This window comes from Sorghum bicolor, chromosome 2 (assembly GCF_000003195.3).
Source record: "Sorghum bicolor cultivar BTx623 chromosome 2, Sorghum_bicolor_NCBIv3, whole genome shotgun sequence".
Lineage (NCBI taxonomy): Eukaryota > Viridiplantae > Streptophyta > Magnoliopsida > Poales > Poaceae > Sorghum > Sorghum bicolor.
In genome coordinates this window covers 65,109,380-65,121,659 of record NC_012871.2, presented here as the reverse complement: position 1 = coordinate 65,121,659, position 12,280 = coordinate 65,109,380, and the positions used below count along the sequence as shown (strand labels likewise).

General features: G+C 44.7%; 2 protein-coding genes across 2 annotated transcripts; one reads left to right on the top strand and one right to left on the bottom strand.

Moving 5' to 3' along the window:
* On the top strand, positions 1,366–3,222 carry LOC8059017. The gene is made up of 2 exons (XM_021452487.1): positions 1,366–2,744; positions 2,842–3,222. The coding sequence occupies exons 1-2, from the start codon at positions 1,651–1,653 to the stop codon at positions 3,005–3,007; spliced, it is 1,260 nt and encodes a 419-aa protein (XP_021308162.1). The 5' UTR covers positions 1,366–1,650; the 3' UTR covers positions 3,008–3,222.
* Positions 6,995–10,914, bottom strand: LOC8059016 (cytochrome c oxidase assembly factor 5). The gene is made up of 3 exons (XM_002460491.2): positions 10,727–10,914; positions 10,404–10,508; positions 6,995–7,352 (listed from the first exon to the last, which is right to left on the bottom strand). The coding sequence occupies exons 1-3, from the start codon at positions 10,793–10,795 to the stop codon at positions 7,311–7,313; spliced, it is 216 nt and encodes a 71-aa protein (XP_002460536.1). The 5' UTR covers positions 10,796–10,914; the 3' UTR covers positions 6,995–7,310.

Below are 12,280 nucleotides of genomic sequence, written 5' to 3'. Positions count from 1 at the left end.
AATGCTCCATACATACGTCGTAAGATTTGATATGACAGAAAATTTCAATTTTTTTGTAAATTTTTTTGAGAACTAAACAAAGACCCATCCGCTAGTTTTGCTCGTTCCCGCGAGGTCGGGCGAATTCATTCTTGTACTCGAGATGTGGTGATCGGTATCGTGACACCCACCTAGAACGGGTAGGCGGGCGTCCATCTGATCTGATTCTTCCAGCGCCAGGCACCCGACGAGACGACCCAACCCAACCCCGGCAAATCAGCGGTCCGGCCGCTTCATTGATCCGCTGCCCATCGGCCGCCCAGACGGGCGACCGACCACTCTAGCTCGCCGTGCTTGCAGGTGCGCGCGCGAACTTCACCTGACAGCTCCGTTGCACCAGCCGAAGCAGCGACTACTACTCATGATGAGTACTGACTGGATCGTCAACACCTGCAACGATTTCTGCGTCGCTCATCGCACCTGAAAGCGACAGATTTGACCGCTAGAGGCCGCGCTTGAGCCGTGCCGGTGGATTGGAAATGGCCGTGGCGTCGCGGTCGCGGTCGCGGTTGTTGAGAATCTAAGGCAGGTTGAGGCCTTGTTTAGATACACCTAAAAATCCAAAGCTTTACAAGATTCTCCATCACATCGAATCTTGCGGCCGCGACCCATGGGACACTTTCTTTGTCCGTCTAGAAAACAGGCGTGTTGGAAGGTTTTGCCTGCCTGTGCTCACGAGTGTAATTTTGTGTGCCCGGCTCTTCAAGGGAATATGGACGGTGGCCTGTGTGTGAGGGGTGAGACTTGGTCGGAAATGTACCGCGGATCGATTTCAAAGACGAGACCTGGACTGAACACCCGCACCAGCTGATCGTTTTCATCGATTTTTCATGTCCAAACTTCAGAGTTCAGAGTTGGGTAGCTAGCTGGGTACTACCGTCCACAAGACTGGAGAGTGGAGACCAGCTTCACTCGGTCAAAAGTCAGAACACACAGCTCCCAGAAGGCCAGAGCAAGCATCACACAGTATTCCCTGTCGCGTGGTTGAGGAACATGCTCCACATGTCCGTGGCAGGGACGACGCCGCACGCACTGCACTGACATGTGAAGATCTTGCCTGCATCACATACCTCTGACGCTCGCTTTTCATGTAGGAGTACTTTGCACACGTGAGAATTCCCCGTGCTTCCTGATATACCTAAACCCCTGTTATTATTTCTTCCAAAGTCCTGCTCCTAACTGCCATCAGATTCGCCACCCAAAACGCACCAACCGGAACAATCACCCCTCACCAACATCTCAATTTTTCTCTTTTCCAATCTTATCTCTTAACATGAAAAAAGGTCTCTATTCTCTAGGAATCTAAAAAAAGATCATATTTTTTATACGATGGTTTCCTCTTTTTTTTAATACTATCTTCGCTCCAACCAAGGAGGGGGAATATGAATATATCAAACTAAACGAGCTAACAACCGGTGCTAGCTACAGCTCTCCCTACCTATAAATATAACGCAGAATCCAAAAGCCTAATCCTTGGATAAAAATCTAGCTAAACCAAGGAATAAAGGAGAGCGATAAGGTAAGGTGTCTCTGCCTGTCAAGACTCGAGAAGACAGCCGCAAAACGGAGACAAAGGAGACTCTTTGTGGCGTGACCCCTGAGTCCGTGACCATGAAGCCACGTCCACCGGCGCCGGGGCCGTCGTCTGCTTCCGCCGCGCCGGCCAGGCTCCGGCCGCACCTCGCGCGGCTCGCCTCCTTCCTGATCGTCTTCGCCGTGGGCTACTCGCTGGGCCTCCTGTCGTCGTCCACCCGGCCGTCCCCAAGACCGTCCCAGACGACGATCATACGGCCGCACGCCGCGCACCTCACCGACGCCTCCCCGGCGGCGGCGTCGAACGGAACCGCCGGCGCGGCGGCCGTGTCGAGCTCGAGCTCGAGCTCGAGCTACCCGCCGCGGTCGCCTCCGCACGACCTGTTCCGGTTCAAGGAGGAGTGCGGGGAGCCGGTGCCGAGCGACGCCGTCGTGCGGACTCTGCTCGACAAGCTCTTCGACGGCGAGAGCCCCTACGCGGGGTTCCCTCCAAACCACACGGCGGCTCTGCTGCACCCGGCGGCGGCGCGCCCGCGCGGGTGGGGGTCTACGGGGGCCGTGTTCAAGGAGCTCATCGAGGCGGTGCGGCCGGAGGTGATCGTGGAGCTGGGCGCGTTCCTGGGCGCGTCGGCGCTGCACATGGCGGCCGTGTCCAGGAACCTGTCCCTGTCCCCGGCCATCCTCTGCGTCGACGACTTCCGCGGGTGGCCGGCGTTCCGGGACCGGTTCCGCCGCGACGTGCCCCCGCAGCGGCACGGGGACGCGCTGCTGCTGCCGCAGTTCATGTCCAACGTCGTGGCGGCGGCCGCGGCCGACGACGACGACGACGACGCCGTCACCAGGCCGCGCGTGCTGCCGCTGCCCTTCTCGACGGCGTCCGCGCTGCGCGCGCTGTGCGAGTGGGGCGTGTACGCGGACCTCATCGAGGTGGACGCCGGGCACGACTTCCACTCGGCGTGGGCGGACATCAACCTGGCGTGGGCCGTGCTCCGCCCCGGCGGCGTCATGTTCGGCCACGACTACTTCACGTCCGCCGACGACCGCGGCGTGCGCCGCGCCGTCACGCTGTTCGCCAGGGTCAAGGGGCTCACCGTCCGGCCGCACGGCCAGCACTGGGTGCTCTCCCCGAAGCCCCCGCGAGGAGGGCGTGGCGGCGACGACGCCCGGCGACGGTGAGTGCCTGTCGCTGTCGCCGCCGGGCCCGGCCGGGGCCTTGTACTCGATCCTCCGGCCGGCACCGAACTTGCCTGACGTGTCCCCTTGCACCAGCGTCCGTAGCCGTGTTCGTATCGTACTTGGAGTTGGAGGTACAGGCGTGCAGCACCCCACCACACCACACCTCGATCAAAAGCCGACGAAAAAGGTTGCGCCGCCCCCGCCACTGTTCTCTTCTCTGACAGCACTCTCGTCTCAACCACCATTGCTTTTGCTGTAACATTCTTCTCTAACTACACGGGGATATCATATATATATATATATATATATATATATATAGAACTATATATAATATAAGAACGCATGCATTTGTTCTCGTCTGTGAGATGATTATATTCAAACACGAAACGTTCATGTGTAGTGTAGATATGGACACGGCAATTTCAAGTGTTTTCTGGAGCATCTAAAGCTGGTTAGATGGAATGTTGTTGTTGATGGTTTGTTTCTTGCTTGTTTATTTAGGCCCCCTTTGATAGGGATCCTAGATGCTCCGGCTCCGTCCTACATTATTGCTCCACGGTAGCCGGAGCCATGAACATTATTGCTCAGGGAGAGAAGGTGAGAGGAGGAAAAGAGCTCCAGTGAACAGTGTGTATATATAGTTTATGTGTAAATATAGTGTATAAACAATACATGTGTTAGGCCTTGTTTAGTTCCAAAAAATTTTGCAAAACAGGTACTGTAGCACTTTCGTTTGTTTGTGACAAATATTGTCTAATCATGGACTAACTAGGTTCAAAAGATTCATCTCATCAATTCCGACCAAACTATATAATTAGTTTTTATTTTCGTCTATATTTAATACTTCATGCATGCATCTAAAGATTCGATGTGATGGGGAATCTGAAAAATTTTGCAAAATTTTTTGGGAACTAAACAAGGCCTTAGTGAAGGTGGAGCTGGTAGGAGTTCTACTAATCATTCATTGGAGAGAAGTGGAGAGAAGAGAATACATATATACAGCTTTCATGGATGGGAAAGGTAAGGTAGTAAGGTTCTTGTCATCTTTTTCCTGTGGGATAGGGAAGTGCAGCGCATGTGTATGGGCTTAGACCTACTAGACTCCACCAAGACAACGAACCGATGCTGCCGATCGAGCAGCGATTCGGTGATGATGGTGAGGTAAGGTGACGTTCCATAGTGGAGGGTGACGCGGTATGCGTGCCGGCCGGATCGAGGAGGAAGATGCATGGTGATGGTGTCAGCTCAACTCTAATTAAACCAAGTACTACTACAGAGCAAGGATTAATTAGTGGCCGGATCGATGGATATAGAGGGGCCGTGGGCATGGTAGCTAGAATCATGCATGGCCAACAGATCTTCTGGTGTGTTATCATAATACCATGAATCATTGTAGATCGAGTGATTTACAAGGCGATCGAGACGATCGAGCCACTGGATAGATGGTGTATGGATTAAGTTACTGGATTCGAGGACGGCAACAACTTGGTTAGTTCAGTACTCACTTCAGTGGAGAGCGATGCACATATGAGGCTATGAGCACACGGATTTCTGATGTAATTAAAGTAAAAACTGAGTATAGTATAGTATAGTAGTAGCAGCTGGGCGACTTGCATCAAACCCGTGTGGCCCCGTGTAGGTGTAGCATCATATATGACAGCGATAGCTTAAACCGTACCGCATCGATCGTGATTGAAGACGAAGGAAGAAAGCGAAACAGCAGGCCATTGGCCATACCAAATTGAAATCAAATACCGATGCCAACGATACTAGTAGATCCCTCATCATCTGATCCAAAACTGGCATCAGATCTCATCTAACTGCCCAAAACTCAAAAGAAAATAAAAACATCTCGAACAAATAATTGTTACCTAGGATAATAGGATGTAATAGCATTAGCTGACTGCTTGAATTCTTCTGTCTCTAAAGGAGACATTAAAAATTTGTTTTACAAAAAAAAAAAAACTTGCTGTATAGGATAAAAAATTGTTAGAAGCATTTTTCCTTGTAATTAGACCTAGCCTTCCGTACGTGTTCGAGTCTCTAGACTCAACAATGGTGATCGCATACACTATTATTCTCCGGCTAGCTATTCTTTCAGTGATAAATATAACTTGTGATGACTTCATCATTGACAGATGAAAAATCTACCACTCTTATCTCTTCAAAGTCTCTGTGTACATAGAGGGTGGATATGCATGCGTGTATAAAAAGAAAAGAAAGTGCCGAGTCAACTATGGTACGGTGTGCTAATGCTTGGCTTGTGTAAATTAAGCCTACAGGTGATGAATGACTGCAAATTAAGCCTTGCAAAATATCAAGGGCTATGGCGCGGCCGTGGGCGTGCGTACTCTCAGCTTTTGGAAGGACGTACCAAGTTCTCATCCGCGTCAGGAACATTGTTTAGCCTTTTTGGCCAGCCCGTCAGCATCTGACGCCGACTATTTCAAATTGTGACATAAATATTCGTTTCAAAAAACTGTGATATAAATCTTGATGGTGAGGTTTAACCTTTTTTTTATAAGGATCAAACATTCCATCAGATATCAAGAAAACTTCTTTTTATACAAGACAAACATCGAGACATTTACAACTCAGTAGGCTAATTAATTAGGTTATTTGTAGAGTAGAACCACCACCCAAGTGTTTTCAACTCGACATGGATACTTGTATTTTTTTAGCGGAACTTTACCATTTGGTTATTGGTGAGCATTTTTAGTGGAACTTAATCATTTTCTATGAGATATGGAATTTCGAGAATTATGTATAAGAATTGCTATTTATTTTGTTTTTTTAGAAAGGCGGCAAGAGCTTTGCCGTATTTTTATTAGACGATGAGCTATTTATTTTGTCAAATTACATTTAAACCACTGTGTTTCTAGTAGCCGCGCCAAGTTTGTTTTAAGAAGCTAAAACAAGCTGTGCCAGTGCACCACAGATTCTGCTCACAGGTTAGGAACAAAATACTCCAGTCTCCTGTGAATCTGTGATAGCCCTTTAGCAGAGGTCATGTTACTTCGCTTCAAAAAAAGCAGGTCATGTGTCACTGCCGTGCTCCACGGAGAACGGCAGTCGAGTACTTGAGTTGCACGAGCTGCCGAGCAAGACCAAGACGAGTCTGGGACTGGACGCTTCAGGACTCAGGAGCGACGAGACGTTTGCCGACTTGCGCCGGTGAAGTCCCCGGTTTCTTTCACTTTGCGGCACCCGGACGCCTGGCGTCGGCGCGAAAAGCATCGAGGCCGCTTTACAGGGATCGCTGCCATCCGATCCAGTCAAACCATGGCTCCTTCGTTAATCTTTGCTATTCCCACCGCAGAAAATAATTGTAATTCTCGATTTCCAATGAGCCAAATTGATTGAAGTTTGATTAGGCCTATAAAAAAATACATTATCAAATTAATGTTATAAGGACGTCCTTAATGATGCTAACTACATGCTAGCTAATGTGGAGGTGAGAAATAAAAACAAAGATTATTTTATACATATTTATTTTATTGAACGCATGTGTTACTCTCTTAGACTATTAGACTACGTGAAATAGATAGACTATTTGTTCGTCGCTAGTGATTACTCTCTCCTACTTTTTCCTTGTCTACATCAAAATACATAGTTGTTGGGACGTCTAAACAAAAAAGCTAGCTACCCTAGCACCTTACTACCTTTTCTGTTGATTTACTTATATTATAACAAAACACTGGATGATATTTCCCCTTTTCCCATTGATCGGCAAAACATTGTAAGGATTTCTTTTTTATTGCAACAAACACATTGCATCACATGCAGTGATTTTTTTCTCGGCCGAAACGCAGGTTCAGCAATTATTTACCCACTTAGGTATGGGCACAGCTAATCTGAAATCTTTATTATCATGTCATTTTAGTTTCATAATAATAAAAAAAGATATAACCAACTCGCTGAAAGAGTCCAGGTTCAGTTCAAGACAACGCGACAAGTTACGGGTCACACCGCCTGAACATATGGGGTATGACGAAACAACTTCTCCGGAAAGACAAAACGTTAGATATCAGCATCTGGATCCACCACTCTAAATCGTCAAGTGGAACTACTCGTGCTCTGATTTGAGTTCCTGCATTCTATAAAATAAAAAGCAAGCGAAATGCAGACGGACTACATTATGACAGGAAACAGCTTTTCCAAAAGACATGTTAGAGGCCAAAATTGAGATGTGCCTCTCAATTCAAACTATCCGTGTGCTCTGAGTTCCTCCTATATACTCCCTTCCTTCCAAATGGTTTCTAGGTACATAACTTTTGGTATGCACTTAGATATATATTATGCCTAGATTTATAGTAAAGTTTATGTATCTACAAAAGCCAAAACGACTTAATTTGGAACAGAGGGAATATCAAAAGTACTAGAATGTAGATAGCAAATACACTTCCCTCATTAGTCATCAATTGAAGCCACATGTGTGTTGTGAGTTCCCCTCACCTATCAAAAACAGAAACATGGGCAAACTAAATCATGTTATCATTACACCTCAATGTCACAAGCTTGGCTAGAACACAAAACTGGTTGTGGAGATTGTGGGCACATCACTAGTATCCCTTGTTCCCGCGTATACGGGCCCGCATGTCAACCTGTTGCATGATTAACAAGATTGTTATTTGCATGTTTGCTTAAATAAATGTGTGTGCAATTCAGTTCACGCAAGCAAAATAAGAGTATCAAAGAACAAATTGGAACAATGATAACATGGAAGATCATGAACAGTATATTCAGGCATGGTACTGAAAGTTGTTAGCCATATATGGACCGATATGATGGATGCTGCAACAACTTGGACACCGATTGCAATAACTATGGGCCAGTGCAATCCATAATATTCCTAAGCTAGGTTAGGTGTCACTTGTACAATTAAAAACATCAGGCTTTCATAGATAAGTCGATAATAGTACTTCAATTGGAAGAAACAAATGAACTACTGAGCAGAAGTATTATCATTATTACATAATGCACAAGAGTAGCACACAAGTCTGTAACTTTGTATATAAGGATTACCAGGTGTTTCAGCCTTTCAGGTTTAGTGTTACTCAAAAGGGTACATAAAGATGAGTATATTAAATTACATTTCTTTTGTGTTTAACAAATACAAGAGATAAATCAAAGGTGTACACCTCCATACTCTTTTAACAACAATGATGGGAACAATTAATTGGAAGTTTAGCAGACGGGAGAAAGATGCTAATTCTGACCACATTCCAAGATTAAGTTTTTCAAGTCACTGAATCAAGATCAAGGGAAAGGTTAAAAAAAAAATCTGAACTGCTGGGGGAAAGGCTGCCCGTTGCCCCCCACAGCTTTGCAGTAAGAAGAAAACCCAACCAAACCACCCCAGAAAACCCCCAAACCCCAGCCTCGCCTGCTGCACCATAAACCAGGCCAATGACCATTGCCATTATCTGCTGCTGCTGGTAGGACCACACCGTAACCACAGGCCAGCTCCTTGCCACCTTTTTTTTTGTGCGGCGGTGAGGGTATCTGTTTTGTGCAAGCTAGGATTTGAAACCCTGGTGGCTGTTACCACTACTCGCTGAAAAACCACCACACTACCATTGTGTTCACCAAGGGAAAGATTAGCATCATTCTACGGCCACTATTTCTTTTCGTTAAATTGAAATTAATTTCTAGCTTCATTTGTTGCACACAGTCCTGTTCCTCAGAGTCTAAGCTGTAGCACCCATAAAAACTAAGGCCCTGTTTAGTTCCCAAAAATTTACTTTTCTTCCCATCACACCGAATCTTTGGACGCATACATGGAGCATTGAATATAGATAAAAAAATAACTAATTGCACAGTTTGCATGTAATGTGCGAGATGAATCTTTTGAGCCTAAATAGTCCATGATTGGACACTAATTGCCAAATAAAACGAAAATGCTACAGTAGCCAAAACCAAAAATTTTCGCGAACTAAACAAGGCCTAAGAAACTGCCAACATTCATTGAGACAGAGCAACACTGTGAAGTAACTGAAACAAATAAAACTGGCAAAGCTAGGGGGGAGGGGGGCGAATGCTCAACCTCATCTAACTGGAAATACAATTTTTATGTTTTTCACTTAGGCAAACAACTGCAACAGAGGTCTTTCACTGCATACACATTGACATAAAACAATATCTTTTAATCTATTAACAGTCTTAACATTCAACTCAGGCATAGATGGAAACCTAACTCGTCATTGTGTCACACAATTCTGTATTGCAATTTGGCATCGGATCAGCCATAGACTACGGGCATGTTTGGATGGAGCCCTGAACTAAAATGCCTGGACAGGACACCTGCCTGGATTCTTCCTGGGGTTCGTTTTGTTTGGGACCCTGAAAAATTTGCCTGCTGTGAGCTGCCTGTGGCACACCTGCCTGGGAGCCAGGCGTAGGAATTCGGTCGCCTAGGCGCTGTCCGACTTGCCTGGGCCTTAATGACTCCACCTAAGCCACTTTCCCCTTTCTCCTCAATCTCTCTCTCTCTCTCTATATATATATATATATCGTTTGCGCTCATCCATGGAGAAAGGTAAAAAAAAATCACGGCCAAATTGACGAGGGCGCAGAAGACGACGCTTTTATGTGCATCTGATGGCCGGCTGGCTCCTCTTAGCTGAAAGTTACAGGCAACAATTGTTTCTTTTCCTTTTCAATTGATTTGTTGGAAGATTTTTTTTTCTACTGATTTTACACATGATTTCTCTTCTTTGTTTACACGATTTGAGGTCCTGGCCTTTGGATTTCATTTTCTTCTATATATGGATCACCATCCTGGTGGCCGCATCTTCAGATTTTTGGATCGAGGTTTCTGTTTTGCTTTTTCTCTGTAGCCTTCTATAGACTGCAAACAATTTCTTTATTTTTTTATTTGTTACAACAACCACTGTATCATTGGCTTGTCTCCATGTTTAATTAATGAAGATGGTATGCTTCGTTTTGCATCTCATACTTACTGGATTTAAAATATTTGCAATATTTCGTTGCTACTATGATATTTTTTGGATATGTTTTTGCACCACACCTTCAAAAGGTATAAACACAGGCAGCTCGACAACCAAACGCTGTCCTGTCCTTTTCATCCACTCAGGCATAGCTCCAGGACTGCAACCAAACAAGGACATGAAAAACACACTTGCCTGGTCAGGCAATCTTGCTATCGTTTACAGGCAAGTCACAGGCAGCTGAATTGCCCAGACAACTCATCCAGGGTTCCATCCAAACAGGCCCGGGACTGAGATCAGAAATAGTGTCCTTGAACATTCCACAAACTAATGGACTCTGATGAACATAGTAGCATGAGCATGAACACCATCTTATTTAGGCTGAGGTATGGGTATTTACGCCATGCCCAAAGAATGTCTAACTGCTAATTATTCAGCTCTAAATGTTGATTATTAGCACCTCCATAAAACCTAATGCCACGGCCAATTAAAGAATCAACAATCAATAGTCGCTAGGCACTGCTTCAAATGTGGGAGAACCCCAAACAAATGGAGAATCAACGTCTCCACTCTCCAATGAACCAGATAACCAGTAATACATTCAGGTCCACGACATTATCATCCGGCACTCCAAATCGCAGTATGGCCTATCAACAGAAAGCTAGCAATAACTAGTACAAGTAATTTGCAAGGATCAGGACACACCTGGCCCCTCTTGCAGTTGAAGTAGGTCTCCCGCAGGCCAACGCACTCGCTGGTAATGTTGGGCACTTTCTCCCCGGCGCACTCCTTGTACGGCCTTTTCTGCACCTGCACACAAGCGCATCAGGAGACTGGAAATAGCCCGGGCCACGAGAACTCCAACGCTGAACCAGTATCACCCGTTCTGGATCCAATCGCCCGGCACTAGCTTGCGGGTGATGTCCGCCGCAGCTAAGTACGCTTGCGCCTACTCGGATCGAAACAAGCAGCGTCAACCTGCGGCGTGGGTGGATTGGGGAGAAGGAAGGAGAACGGAGCCGACCAACCTTAACGCAGTCGGTCTCGCTGAGACACTTGACGAGCTCCATGGCCAACCCCTTGCACGACTTCGCCATCACTTCTGCCCCTCTCGTCGCGTTTTCCCCAGAACCCCCCACGACAGCGAGCCGGCGGCGACTTGCGGGAGGGGAAAGGCGGAAACGAAGCGAGCGGCCAGACGCCGGCCGTCTCCTCCGCTCCTAACGGCGGCCGGCTTGACGGGCCGGGCCAGAATCCGTTCTGATTGGGCTCTTCCAATGCATGCCTGTAAGCCTGTTAACAGTAACGCTTCTTCGGGATGTTCGGCCTCCTAGACTGGGTTCGGCCTTCGTGTATTAAAGTACAGTATTTTCAAGGAAAAAGTCTACTTTCCTCCCTCAACTTTCACGAAAGTCTGCTTTTCTCTCTCAACTCCAAACCAGACAAACTACATCCCACAACTTTTCAAACCGTGCATTTTACCTTCCTGAAGCGGTTTCGAAGACAGTTTTGCTATAGTGAATAGTGGTTTCGCAACAGTAACATTGGTTTTGTCTTTTTCTTTTTAAATTATTTTAGCTAAATATTTGAAAAATCATAGTAAATCATGGAAAAAACATAAAATAGAAAATCCAATTTTGTTGGACTCAGATCTACATAATGAATATATAATATGGTATGTTTTAGTACAAAGTTTTGCTATAAAGGTTTTGTATTTTTCTTTTTTATTTATTTCAGCTAAATATTTGAAAAATCATAGTAAATTGCAGAAAAAATATAAAATATAAAATATAATTTTGTTAGACTCTACATGAGCATATCTACATTGTAAATATATAATATGGTATGCTTTAGTATAATTCTTTTGTTGTAGCTTTAGATCTATGTTTTTATGTAATTAATTGAAATAATTCATAGCTACAACTTCTATAATTATTTTGTCGGACTAAAACATACATATATTATATGTTTATTATGTATATATATACTCATGTGGAGTGTAAAAAATTATATTTTCTATTTTATGATTTTTCTACGATTTATTATAATTTTTCAAAGAATCAGCTAAATAAATAAATAAATAAATAAAAGAAAGGGACACAACCTTTATAGCAAAAACTTTATACTAAAGCATATCATATTATATGTTTACTATGTAGATCTACTTATGTGGAGTCAAAAAATTAGATTTTCTATTTTCTAATTTTTCTGTGATTTACTATGATTTTTTAAAGATTCAGCCGAAATAATTAAAAAAAAGAAAAAGATGAAAATATTATTATTGTAGCAAAACCACTATTTATTGTAGCAAAACCGCCTTCGAAACCACTCTAGGAAGGTAAAATGCACGATTTAAAAAGTTGAAGAAGGTGATTTGACCAGTTTTGAAGTTGAGGGAGAAAAAGCGGATTTTCATGAAAATTGGAGGAAAAGTCCTACTTTCAAAATGCACTTATCCTGCAACAACGGTTTCCATTTCAGATAACATAGCTTTACCTCCCTCCGTTTTTATTCAGTTGACGATGGTCGGACCAAAATGTTTTATTTTTTTTTAAAAAGGATTAATCACAGCTTTTCGTCCT